Source organism: Pristis pectinata, chromosome 1 (assembly GCF_009764475.1).
Source record: "Pristis pectinata isolate sPriPec2 chromosome 1, sPriPec2.1.pri, whole genome shotgun sequence".
Taxonomy (NCBI): domain Eukaryota; kingdom Metazoa; phylum Chordata; class Chondrichthyes; order Rhinopristiformes; family Pristidae; genus Pristis; species Pristis pectinata.
In genome coordinates, this window is record NC_067405.1 from 67,184,245 (window position 1) to 67,198,807 (window position 14,563).

General features: G+C 38.9%; 1 protein-coding gene across 1 annotated transcript in view; it reads right to left on the reverse strand.

The window, feature by feature from the left end:
• The window catches only part of traf3ip1 (TNF receptor-associated factor 3 interacting protein 1), an 87,407-nt gene that overhangs the window by 49,272 nt on the left and 23,572 nt on the right, over positions 1-14,563 (reverse strand). The window contains exons 5-6 of the mRNA XM_052024855.1: positions 5,715-6,149; positions 4,948-5,031 (exon numbers count right to left, since the gene is read on the reverse strand). Of these exons, the coding sequence (XP_051880815.1) occupies positions 4,948-5,031; positions 5,715-6,149 (519 nt within the window). The remainder of the gene's footprint in view (positions 1-4,947; positions 5,032-5,714; positions 6,150-14,563) is intronic.

Below are 14,563 nucleotides of genomic sequence, written 5' to 3' on the forward strand. Positions count from 1 at the left end.
GCAGAAGTACATCTAACAATTGTTGGAAGTATGCAGAGCAAGCAGATTACAACATCAATCACTATACAACTTGAATTTGCTGCTAGCACTGCCATCTTAAAAGCACATATCTGGCAACACCATGTCTTAATCTTATCTGTCCTCTGAGCTATTTGAAGGAATCATGAGCTAAAAATCTTCCATATTAGTTGCTGAGTTATTTCTTCTAACTGCTGATGCATATGTACCTCATTTTGGAATATTCCAGCACTGGTAAAATTTTAATAGGCTACAGGGAGCAATCTGGCTGATGCTGTGTTATATTTCTGTTCAGTTACCTACTTGAAACAACTTGCTTCCAAACTTACCTGGTTTACAAGATCTTTTTCTGGAAAGCAAATAGGATTAGGTGAATGATGAAAAACCTCTCAGAAAATGAAAAGTTTCTAGAAGTGGAAGTCAAAAGAAGAGTAAGAAGCCATATCTGCTAATGGTCTTCAGTGAGCAATTTGTCTGTCACACTTTCAAGAAGGGGCAATGAGTGAGATTACCTGCCTGTACTCAAGAGGCTTCCTGACACAAGAGACACCATAATTTAAGTTTGCCTGATGCTGCAACCACAACTTTAACATCTAAGCAGTCTAGCATTGACAATGGCTGTCAAGGTGAACATAACTGCTAACTGTCATATGGCTGGCTCCCTCCAGATTATTGCTGTAGATACATACAAATACCCACAGATGGCAGTGTACTGCTGAATTAGGGAAGCCCACAGAGGCTTCCTAAATTTAGAGAAATACTTTAATCTGTGAAATCGGGCATTTTCATGACACACAGGATTCTACTTCAAACTGCAGTTGGTACTTGATCACAAACATCATTCAAGTGGATCTTCATCAACCTGGCAGCATCACAAGCTCCATTCTACAGTAGTTATACTATGCTATCTATATTTGAACTGCCACACAAAGACTGGTTACAAGGTAATAATGTTTAGCCACTCATTCCAAACCACAGCCCAGCATACAATGAGCCATGCTACCACACAAATATCATCATCATCCTCAAGCAACACTTTCACAAAACAAAATATTCTGAAGGAGGTCAGCTGACTAATTATCAAAACCTGTAGCAGTACGCTGTACAACATTTCCATTTTGAGGCGACATGGAGGAAGAGGCAGCGACGGAGGAAATCAAACTAATTTAAAAACCAACCAGATGCCCATTTTTTCACAAATGACCTGCAAATTGTTTTCAGTTTTTATATATTTTGTTGATTGTTCACCTTATTTATCCATGCTACTTACAAAAATTCTCACCTAACTTAATTCGTGACCATTGAATCTGTTTAGGAAGGACTTAAACATTAAACTTCTTAAAAAATATCCTTACCCAACTGCCACTGAGGTCTACCTGCTCTTCTCAAAATGATATTCTTAAGTATTTACATAGAAGGCTTTCTACACCATAGTGAACAGGAGCCAGAAGAGTTGCATTTTTATTTTCTGCTTGCATGAAATTTGCAATTCAGACCACACCTAACAGAATAATATAGCCTTCAATAATATTCTGAAACATGAAATAATAACCCATGAATGTATCTCACACATCTGAAATAAATATGAAAACAGAAAAAAGATGTTAGAGCCCAATCCATCCAGGCAGATTAAGAATATGAGAAAATAGGAAGAGTAGGCTACCTTGCCCCTCAAGCCTGCCCTGACATTCAATATGATGATGGCTGATCTATGCTGGCCTCAACTCTTCTTCTGTGCCAGTTCCCCATAACACTCAATTCCTCAATCTTTCGAATATTTATCTATTTCCAGCTTAAATATATCTAACGATCTGACCTCCACCACCCTTGGGGGCAGAGAATTCTAGAGATTCACTACTATATGAGAGAAGAAATTTCTATACACCTCAGTTATAAATGACTGGCACCTTATTTTGTAGCACTGTCCTGTTGTTCATGACTCTCCCGCTTGTGTAAACGCTTCAATATCTACCCTGGCAAGCTTTCTTATGATGTTTCAATAATGTCACCCTCTCATTCTTCTAAATTCCAAGGAATACAGACTCCAACTGTCTAGCCTCTCTTGATAGGCCAACCCTTCATCCAAGAAATAGCTTGATGAATCTCCTTTGGACTGCCTCCAATGCTTAAGTAAGGGGACCAATACTGTGCACAGTATTCCACGCGGCCTCAAAGATCAGCATGCCTTTTGCCTTCTTAACCATTTGCTGGATCTGCCAGCTAACCTTTTGCGATTAATGCATTAGAACACCTAGATCCCTCTGAACTTCATTCATTTGCAGTCTCTCTCCACTTGATCCCTCCTACTGAAGTGCATGACCTCACACTTCCCCACGTTAAACTCCATTTGCCAAGTTTTCACTCAATCTAGCTATATCTTGTTGTGATTGTGCAATGTCCTCATCACAAACATGTCCTTCCACCTATTTTCATATTATCAGCAAACTTGGAAAGCATTTTTTTCCCTCCTCCAGGTTGTTATTGTAACTAGTAAATAACTGAGGGCCAGGAACTGATCCCTGGGGTACTCTGCTAGTTACATCCCTTCAGCCTGAAAAGGACCAATTTATTCCAAGTCTTTGTTTTCTATCTGACAGCCAGTTTTCAATACATGCCAATGCACTTCCTCCAGTACCTTGGGTTGTTAATTTATGCACCAGCGTCTTGTGTGGCACCTTGTCAAATGCCTTGGGGAAATCTAAATACACTTCATCTACAGGTTCCCCTTTATCAACTCTCCCTGTCACATCCTCAAATAATGAGCAATTTGTCAAACATGATCTACCTTTCATAAAACCACATTGACTAGCTTTGATTATATGCAGCTTGCCTAAATGATTAATTATTTCCTCTTTGATTACTGACTCCAGCATCTTGCCAACAGTAGGTGTTAAATTAACTGGACAAAATATCTCCTCATCTTTCTCCATTTTTGAACAAGGGAGTCACATTGGCCAATTTCCAGTCTTCTGGTACCATCCCGAAATTTAGCAAGTTTTGAAAAATTTCAACCAATGGATCCACCATCTCTGCAGTCACTTCCTTTAAAACCCTTGGGTGCAGATCATTGTCCTGGCAATAGGTCCACCTTTAGCTCTGGGATTTTTACAAGTTCCTCCACATTACTTGAAATTAGCTCATCTGTTATCTGAGGGATATTTGTAGTGTCATCCACAGTAAAGACTGATGCAAAAAAATGATTTAACATATCTGCCATTTCTTTGTTTCCTGTTATTAATTTATCAGCCTTGTTCTCTAAAGGTTCCACATTTACCTTTGGTGCCTTCTTCCTAGTTATATATCCATAGAAACTTACAATTTCACACACCATTCACCCATTCCTTATCATCCAAAGCCCAAAAAAACTAATGTTGGAGAAATTGCTCCAAGAAATAGAAACTGCCCAAGACATCACCATTATGGCTAATTAGTAACTTACCTCTTACTAACTGAAAATATGCTGAAAAAGACTTGCTTCTTGGTCTGGATTCCTGAACTTAAATTTTATGACAGATATCATGCAGCTATTGCATAGAAATCACTAGTCCTATGGTGTTACAGCAAACAATTGTAGTTTTTCTGCATTTTTCCCTGGAATGGAATAGAATACTTGCAGGGAAAAATGCCTTTGGGTCTTGTTATAAAAGTACAGGAGGGCTGAAATGTGCTAACCCCACTCCCACTCATCTTCCATTTAAACACATTGCAGCCTTTCGGTCTTAATACTGAATTCACCAACTTCAAGTAACCTGCTTTCTCTGCATGCATCAGAACTGGCCAGTTTTGTTTTAGGTCAGCTATCTGTAATATTGACTCTGTTTTTCTCTGTCCAACAGCATAGCCTGATCTACTGGGTATTTCCTACAACTCTGCATTTCGCAATGTTTACATGCCCCCTTTGTATTCTCTCTCTCTCTCTCTAAATGTTCCGATGATCCCATCAACTAGATGACTTCTTCAACAGCTCATTACCACTGCAACCCTATCAGAGATTTCCCTTTCTCCTATCCATTCCTCTCTGCATTATTTTCTTATTTTTCCAGTTTTGAAAAAGGACCTTTGATCTGACACGTTAACTCTCTTGTCCAACAGTTGCTGCCTGATCTGCTGATGTTTTAAGCACTTTGTTTTTTTAAAAATTTTTCAATAAATTGTATATTCAGCACAAAAGCAGAGCATTCAGCCTACCCTATCCATACCATTGTTTATGCTCCACATCAGTCCTAATCTATAAACAAAACTCTATTCTCTATCTCGAATGCTTCTTTAACTTTTGCGTTAACTGCAGTGGAATGTTTCTTTGAATTACCTCCACTTGGTATCCATTTTAAATTGAAGGTCACTGGTTTTGCTCTGCTTTATGAACTAAAACACTCTGACTGTCTCTATTCTATCAAAACTTTGCACAGTTCTAAAAAAAAAACTTCTATTAGATTACCCAGCCTGTTTCGCATTTTCCTGATGGATACAACCTTGCATTTCTGGTTACCTCTAGGTGAATCCTTTTTGCATTCTCTCCAACATCTCAATATGATATAGGAACCAAAACTATACAAAGTATTGCAACCACAGTCTTATGATGGTTCAATGCTAGATCAGCGCAACATTTCTACTTTTCAATTCTATCACTCTGGAAATAATCCCATGCACTTCATTTGCTTACTTAATGGCCTGATTGCCCTATATCACAGCCTTTAGTGACTTCTGCAGTGGTATTCCCAATGCCTAGACATCCTTACTTTCCCTAATATTTTGCCTCATTTTTCTAAATTAACTTTACTATTTATCATTTATTTAGATCCAAATTATTTTGCCAGAATGAGTTCATTCTGAGAATTGCACTTAGCTTATAAAGTTTGTATTTCACTGCAGTAAATTGCTTGCAATCACACAATGACTTTGTTCCAGAATAAATCAAATTTTGTTCACCTCTTGCTCTGCATCATTTTTGTTGTCCTTCTTCATCACTTCTGAAGGCTGTATGGGTGGTTTGTCCTCTGCAGCAACTTTAGACTGTGGTAGTAAAAAGAAATTAAAAGGAGAAAAAAAGCCATTCCTAAATAAAACCAATAATCAATTGCGGTACACAAATGATTAAATCTTAAATTCTGCATCAATTATATAACAGGATCACAAATTAACTTCTGATGAACAAAAGAAAACCAATGTAGATGCTAGAAATCTCAAAAAATAGAAATTTTGAAAAATCAGATTGTATATAGTACTCTAGGTACACCTGCACAAAGTCAGCAAGTTAAAGTTTTAGCTATACAATCTATTATGCTTTCTGCTTTGATCACATCATGATCATGGTGAACAACTAATCTGCTAAAATTTCAAGGTCACTTTAAACTTCCTTCCATTATACAACAAATTCTTCAGATACTGTAATAATGAGTTTTTTTTTCAGGAAATATATAAAATACAGAAAATATATAAAATTGACAATACAGCTTCTAGGTTTTACATTGGCATTTAATTCTGGCAATATGACAATGAATTGGAAGATGATATATAAAATTTCAACAGAAATAACATAATTGAAGTTTGACGTGTGCACAGTGCAAAAACTATATAGGTTTGCTTTCTACTCTGGAAAACATTCTTTTAATATCTCCAAAACATTTGCTGAATTTAATTGCCACATTTTGTACTATGATAATTCACCAACTAAAGTAAAGATATTTTTTAATTACCCGTCTCTCTGTTTTCTCCTGTTCTTTAGCTTTTTCCTTTTCCACTTCTTGGTCTTTACCATGGTCTTTCAAATGCTCATGCTCCTTGTCCTTCTCTCTTTTCTCTCTCATTTTTTCTTTGTCTCTGTTTCTCTCCCTCTCTTTACTTCGCTCTTTGTCCTTTTCTCCATCACCTCTAATCTTGTCCTTCTCCATTTTTTCTGTACCTCGATTCTTTTCCTTCTCCATTCTTTCTCCATCCCCACGATTCTTGTGGTTTTCCTGATCCCTTTCTTTTGTTCTTGCTCGGTCTCGCTCATGCTCTTTAGCTCTGTCTCGTCTATCGCCATCTTTGTGTCGATCCCTTTCTTTATCCATTGGTTTTCCACGTTCCCTTGACTGTTCCTTTTCTTTCCGATCTCTGCTTACGTCTTTAATTCCATTTTCATTCTTTTCCTAGAAAAAAATTGGATATGTATAGTTATAGATACAGTTCTGAAATGCAATATGTGGAAATTACAGCAGGTTAAAAGATGGAGATAATTTAGGAATTGAATGAGTAAACAGACTACTTACTATTCAATTTGCAAATAATCTAATTCAACCTGCTGTCACGAACCAGCAGCAAAAGAAACACACTGAGCATGATTCAGTGTTAAAAACTATTTTATTAATCACTACGTATGATAATACGTAAAATAAAAGTAAAAATGTTAGTATGTTAGAATTCAAAAATGTTAAACCTCGAACGTTAACCCCAAAACTAAACTCTTCGTGTGTGTGTGTGACAAAGTCCAAAACTCCCAGTTCCTGAATGGTTCTTAAAGTTCAGTTCCGCAAGCCATAAGGTGAAACATGAGCAAGGGCTTCTTCAACAACCACCGTTGTCTGAAGATAAGATGTAGATGTAGAAAAACATAGAGAGAGTACATACGAAATCCAAATGTTCCACGATGGAACCCAAACGACACTTCAGTGTTTACTCGGTAGTGACTTCCTCACCCCGAAAAGCATCTGAACCGTGGTCGTCCACACACAAATACCTGTTTCCTTCTACAGGTCAGCAACAAAGTGAACTCCACCGGATTACTTCCAACTTCCATACTTGGGTTTCAGTGGCAAACACAGTTATTGTTTCTCATCCATCGATAGAGAAAACAAGCAGGCTGGTGTCTCTCTCCCTTCTCTCTCTCTCTTCTTCTTCTGACTTCTTCAACAACGTCATTACGTCCTTTATCTTCTATTGACGTAAGCACGCCCCACACACACATACACACACACTCTCTATCTTAAAGGGACTTTCACTGAGTCCGTAACACCTCCCACCTAAAAAAAAAATTTTCCCAAGAAAATTTTAACCGCGCATACAGTTAGTAATGTTAATAATTATCATGCTACACAACTACAGACTATCAGATTAGTACAGATACATGTTTCCCATTTAACATCGGGAAAGACAATCAGCAATCACATTATCTTTGCCTTTAATGTGAGTTATCATGAGATCAAACTCTTGCAAAATTAAACTCCAGTTTAACAGCCTTCTGTTCTTGTTTTTGACTCGGCTCAGAAACACCAATGGGTTATGATCGGTATACACAGTCAATGGTTTCTGAGCGGTGCAAACATATACACTGAAATGTTGCAAGGCTAAAACAAGCGACAGTAATTCTTTCTCTATGGTGGAATAATTCTTTTGATGCTCATTAAATTTCTTTGAAAAGTAAGCTACAGGATGGTCAATATCATCAAGGTCACCCTTCTGTAACAACACAGCTCCTGCAGCTTCATCACTGGCATCTACTGCTAATGAAAATGGCTTTTCAAAGTCAGGTGTTTTGAGCACAGGATGGTAGCATAAAATGGCTTTCAGCTTCTCAAATGCTTCTTGACAAGAATCTGTCCAAACAAACTTTACTCCCTTCTTCAGAAGATTAGTTAGGGGAAGAGCAATATCAGCAAAGTTTTTACAAAATTTTCGATAATATCCAACCATTCCCAAAAATCTTCTAACAGTCCTCGTACCTGTGGGAATAGGGAACTCAGATATTGCTTGAACTTTTGCCTGAACAGGAGCTTGCTTGCCTTGACCTACAACATAACCAAGATACGTCACAGTGGCATGGCCAAATTCACTTTTAGCCAAGTTAACTGTAAGGTTAGCCTTGGAAAGTCTTTCAAACAACCTTTCTAACGCAGAGATGTGATCTTCCCAAGTATCATTCCCAGTCACTAAGTCGTCAATGTAGGCATCTGTATGTTTTAACCCATGAATCACTGAATTAATCATTCTTTGAAATGTTGCCGGAGCATTTTTCATTCCAAATGGCAAAACATTGTATTCATACAATCCAGAAGGGGTTACAAAGGCTGAAATCTCTCGTCCTCTATCTGTTAATGGAACACACCAGTACCCTTTTAATAGGTCAATCTTTGTAAGAAATTTTGCCTTTCCCACTCTGTCTATGCAATCATCCACCCTAGGAATAGGGTAAGCATCTGACTTTGTTACAGCATTCACTTTCCTGTAATCTGTGCAAAATCTAAGAGTTCCATCAGGTTTAGGTACAATAACACAGGGCGAACTCCAATTTGAAGTTGAATGTCTAATAATATCATTTTCCAACATGTACTTTATTTCCTGATCAACAAGTTTACTTTTTTCCACATTCATTCGATATGGGTGTTGTTTGATTGGTTTTGCATCCCCAACATCAACATCATGGGTAATTATCGATGTTCTGTTTGGAACATCTGGGAACAAATTTTTAAATTTTAAAATTAATTCTCTCATCTGTTGTTTTTGTGAAACTTGTAAATGGTCCAACTTCGTTTCAAGGTTCTCCATGATATTTTGGTTTTTTAGTTTCGATGGAACAATATTTGGTCTAAATTGGCCTTCCTCAACATCAACATCAGGCATTCTAGAAACAACCTTTACACCATCCACCAAGGCCACAACTGAATCCCTCTCATAATAAGGTTTTAGCATGTTTACATGACAGAGTTGTGTTTTCTTGCGTCTATCTGGTGTTTTGATTATATATGCTAGATCAGTCACTCGAGATTCAATAACATAGGGTCCAGAAAAACGAGCTTGCAAGGGATTATTTTGGCTAGGGAAAAATACCAACACCTTTTGCCCCACTGCGAATGTCCTAGGCCGAGCACGTCTATCAAAATATGTCTTCATTCTTATCTGGCTTGTTTTCAAATTCTCTCTCGCTAGCTGGCAGACTCTCTCCAACCGAGTTTTAAATTTTTGGACATAGTCCAACAGACTCAGGTGAACTTCCTCATTAACCCATTGCTCTCTTAACAACTCCAAAGGTCCTCTCACCCTATGTCCAAACACAAGCTCAAACGGACTAAATCCTATTGACTCCTGGATCGATTCTCTAACGGCAAACAAAAGTAAATGGATACCTTCGTCCCAATCCTTGGTGTTTTCAAAGCAATAAGTCTTCAGCATATTTTTGAGAGTAGAATGAAATCTCTCCAGAGCTCCTTGAGATTCTGGGTGATATGCAGATGATACAATCTGCTTTGCTCCCAGCTCATAGACTATTTGTTGAAAAATTTTTGACATAAAATTACTACCTTGATCAGATTGGATTTCTTTTGGCAAACCAAACAAGGTAAAAAATTTTACAAGAGCCTTTGACACCGTCTTGGCCTTAATATTTCTAAGGGGTATTGCCTCTGGAAATCTAGAAGTGGCACACATGATGGTTAACAAATACTGATTTCCAGTCTTAGACTTTGGTAAGGGGCCAACACAGTCCACAATCACCTTCGAAAAGGGCTCCCCAAAAGCAGGAATTGGTTTCAATGGAGCCACAGGGGGTTTTTGATTTGGTTTACCCACCATCTGACATGTGTGGCAGGTTCGACAAAACATCACCACATCTTTTCTCAAACCAGGCCAATAGAATTGTTTCAAGATCTTCCCTACAGTTTTATTCACACCAAAATGACCACCCAAAGGCATACTATGGGCCAGGTTTAAAATCTCATCCCTATAAACTTTTGGAACAACAACCTGATGAATAACTTCCCATTCCTCAGTAACAGGAACATGAGGAGGTCTCCATTTCCTCATTAACACTCCATTTTTGACATAATATCCAGTTGGCACCTTTTCAATCTCCTCACATGAAAGAGCTTTTTCTTTCAATTCTGTCAACTCAGGGTCCTTTGTCTGTTCCACCATAAAATCCTTCCTTGACAAAGACAAATCTTTAAATTCAGGCTCACTATAAGGATGTTGATCCTCCAATGAAGACAGAAAAGTCTCAGATAAGGCATCATAATTTTCTTCCTGTTTAGGACTGTCACAAGGAACTACATCAGACTGCACCAGACTGTCTGTTTTGGCTAATTCTTTAGCTCTAGCTCGAGTCACCGCACATGATGGGTAAACATCTGGATCATTCTCAGACTCATCAATCCTTGGTTTGGTTGTTAACCGTACCACAGGATCACTTTCTCCATCTGCAAGGTCATTTCCCAATAACAAAGAAACTCCTTCCACTGGCAAACTAGGTCTTATCCCTATCTCGACTGGTCCTTCTACGAACTTTGACTTTAAAATCACCCTGTGAAAAGGGACAGACATGGTGTCACCTGTAACGCCTCGTACTAGATTTACTTCACCAGTGTCACTTTCTTCACCAAAATTTAAAACACTGTCCAGCAAGAGAGATTGACTAGCCCCAGTAACTCTAAGAATTTTCACTGGCACCTGGGGTGACTCATCATTCAGTGAAACAAAACCCTCTGATACATACGAACGGAATTCTTTTCTCACCTCCTCCAACTTTTCCGCTTTTCCCTCTTGCAAGGACTGATCTTTAACAGCATCTCCTGAACCTTTTTGATTTTTAATTGCCTGAAAGCAAGCATTGGGCACAGCTTCCTTCTTTTTCTTCAAAAGGGCACAATTAGATATCACGTGGCCAGGTTTCCTACAGTAATAACAAGTACGCTCAACAGATTTCTCCAGCCCTGGCTTCTTTTCATCTTTTCCTTTTTGATTACCTCCCAATTTAATCTCTGGTTTACCTGGATTGTCTTTGTAACTCTTTTGAAAGGTTTTAGGTTGTCCCCATTTGGATTTATGGGTTAAAGCATAATCATCTGCCAACCTAGCAGTTTCTTGTAAAGTTTCCACTGCCTTTTCATTTAAATATGTTGTTAATTCAGCTGGAACACATCTTTTAAAGTCTTCCACTAGTATCAATTCTTTCAATTTATCAAAATCCCCATCTACATTTTTAGCCATGTACCATCGTTCAAAACATATTCTCTTTCCATTGGCAAATTCCATATAAGTCTGATCTGCAGATTTCCTCAAGTCTCTGAATTTTTGTCTATAAGCCTCAGGGACCAATTCATAGGCCTTCAAAATAGCTTGTTTTACCTTGGTATAATCAGCTGCATCCTCAACAGACAAAGCAGAATAAGCTTTTTGAGCTTTACCTTTAATCACACTCTGTACCATAAGAGCCCATCCTTTCCTTGGCCAGTTTGAACTCACAGCAACCTTTTCAAAATGTTGGAAATACTGATCAACCTGATCTTCTTCAAACGGAGGGACTAATCGAACCTCCCTGCTGGCTGAAAAACCATCATCAGAATCAGATTCCGAACTCCTACGCTTCATTTGTAACTCATGCTGCCTCTTTTTCTCCTCGTTATCCAGCTCCATCCTCTTCAATTCCATCTGCTTCATTGCTAGATCAGCCTCTATCTTCATCTGAGTTAGCTTTTGTTCAGTCTCTAATTTCTTTTGTTCGGCCTCTAATTTCTCTCGCTCGGCCTCTAATCTCTTTTGCTCTCGTTCAGCTTCTAATTTCTTTTGTTCTCGTTCAGCCTCTATCTTTAACTGGGTTTGTTCTCGTTCAGCCTCTAATCTCTTTTGTTCTCGTTCAGCTTCTAATTTCTTTTGCTCTCGTTCAGCCTCTATCTTTAACTGGGTTTGCTGTCGTTCAGCTTCTAATCTCTTTGCCAGCTGCACCTGTGCCTCAGAAATTGCTATTTCACTGCCAGGAAACTGTTTTAACACTTCCTTCTCAAACACCTTCTTTTCCACATAATGGTCAGCTATCAGTCTCTGAATATCTGCCTTTCTCATAGACTGCTTTACTTCTGTAAGGTTTAACCTTGTAGCAATCTTTATCAAATCATCCTTTGTCGCCACCTCCAATCCTTTTTGGGTTGGTGACTCCAAAAATGCCTTAATATCCATTGCTGCTGGTTTCCACACACACAAGCCAATTAAAAAGAATTTATCAGACCTCCCTCAAAAATCTTTGGATTGAATCTCGAACAAATCTCGTCAATCTGGGGAACGATCCCAGATGACACTCGTTAACCTTGGGAACTATCCCGGACGAGCCCCCAATTTTGTCACGAACCAGCAGCAAAAGAAACACACTGAGCATGATTCAGTGTTAAAAACTATTTTATTAATCACTACGTATGATAATACGTAAAATAAAAGTAAAAATGTTAGTATGTTAGAATTCAAAAATGTTAAACCTCGAACGTTAACCCCAAAACTAAACTCTTCGTGTGTGTGTGTGACAAAGTCCAAAACTCCCAGTTCCTGAATGGTTCTTAAAGTTCAGTTCCGCAAGCCATAAGGTGAAACATGAGCAAGGGCTTCTTCAACAACCACCGTTGTCTGAAGATAAGATGTAGATGTAGAAAAACATAGAGAGAGTACATACGAAATCCAAATGTTCCACGATGGAACCCAAACGACACTTCAGTGTTTACTCGGTAGTGACTTCCTCACCCCGAAAAGCATCCGAACCGTGGTCGTCCACACACAAATACCTGTTTCCTTCTACAGGTCAGCAACAAAGTGAACTCCACCGGATTACTTCCAACTTCCATACATGGGTTTCAGTGGCAAACACAGTTATTGTTTCTCATCCATCGATAGAGAAAACAAGCAGGCTGGTGTCTCTCTCCCTTCTCTCTCTCTTCTTCTTCTGACTTCTTCAACAACGTCATTACGTCCTTTATCTTCTATTGACGTAAGCACGCCCCACACACACATACACACACACTCTCTATCTTAAAGGGACTTTCACTGAGTCCATAACACTGCAGAGCCGCATAAATGTGAGTTGGAGTACAGGAAGGAGATAGAGAGCTTAGTAGCATGGTGTCATGACAACAACCTTTCCCTCAATGTCAACAAAACAAAAGAGCTAGTCATTGACTTCGGGAAAGGGGGCAGTGTACATGCACCTGTTAATATCAACGGTGCTGAGGTCGAGAGGGTTGAGAGCTTCAAGTTCCTGGGAGTGAACATCACCAACAGCCTGTCCTGGTCAAATCACATAGATGCCATAGCCAAGAAAGCTCACCAGCGCCTCTACTTTCTCAGGAGGCTAAAGAAATTCGGTTTGTCCCCTTTGACTCTCATCAACTTTTATCGATGCACCATAGAAAGCATCTTATCTGGATGCATCACGGCTTGGTACAGCAACTGCTCTGTCCAGGACGGCAGGGAACGGCAGAGAGTTGTGGACACAGCCCAGCGCGTCACAGACACTAGCCTCCCCTCCTTGGACTCTGTCTTTACCTCTCACTGCCTTGGCGAAGCAGCCAGTATAATCAAAGACCCCACCCACCCAGGTCATTCTCTCTTCTCTTCCATCGGGTAGAAGATACAGGAGCCTGAGGGCATGTACCACCAGACTTAAGGACAGCTCTACCCCACTGTGATAAGACTATTGAATGGTTCCCTTATACAATGAGATGGGCTCTGACCTCACGATCTACCTTGTTGTGACCTTGCACCTTATTGCACTGCACTTCTCTGTAGCTGTGGCACTTTACTCTGTATTGTTATTGTTTTTACCTGTACTACATCAATGCACTCTGTAATTGCACTGTGTAATGAATTGACCTGTACGATTGGCATGCAAGACAAGTTTTTCGTTGTACCTCGGTACAAGTGACAATAATAAACCAATACCAATAAATTTTATCCAGAGTTTAGCAATCCAGAAAAAAAAAGTACTTCATCAAATATAAAGTAGAACAACTTATGAAAGATTAAGCAATGCCAAATGTCAACAATAAACAACTACAATTTATATAGCATATTTGACACAGGAATACTATGAAAAAAATTGACATGACACTTCAGACAAAGAGTAGATAACTAAAACAGGGTCAAAGAGGTGGATTTTAAGGAGCATCTTAAGAGGAAAAAGAGAATTTGCAGGGCAAAAAAGTTTAGGAGTGAATTCGTGAGCTTACAACCTGGATAATTAAAGACACGCTACCAACAGTGGAGCAAACAATCATTGTTGGTCAGCAAGTAAAGGGTTGATGAGCAAGTGGGATTGGTGCAAATTGGATCGGTGCAAGTTGGATCACATGCAACAGTTTCGGATGAGCCCAAGTTTACACAAGGAGGAATGAGGGAGGCCAGCCAAGACTGCATATAGCCAAATCTGAAAGGAGTAAAGGTATGGATGAGAGCTGTAGCAGCAGACCACTTTACTCATATAAGGCACCTTTCCGGCACAAGTTGAATACAAGACAGACAAAACACTGGGGTTCCTTATTAGAGGAATACAAGTCAAAGCATAGTAGTTATGTTAAACTTGTATTGAACCTTGGTTACACTGCACTTAGAGTACAAAGCTCAGTTCTAGTCTCCATATTACAAAAAAAGGATAGAGGGAAAGAAAAAAAAATACAATGAAAACATAAAAACTGAGAAGGTTAACTGTCAGCCAAGACTGTACAGGCTACAACTCTCAAAGAAAGCCAAGAAATGACCTACTAAAATTATGAAAGGGTCTTTAGGGTAGTGAAGTTAATTCTACTATCTATACCAG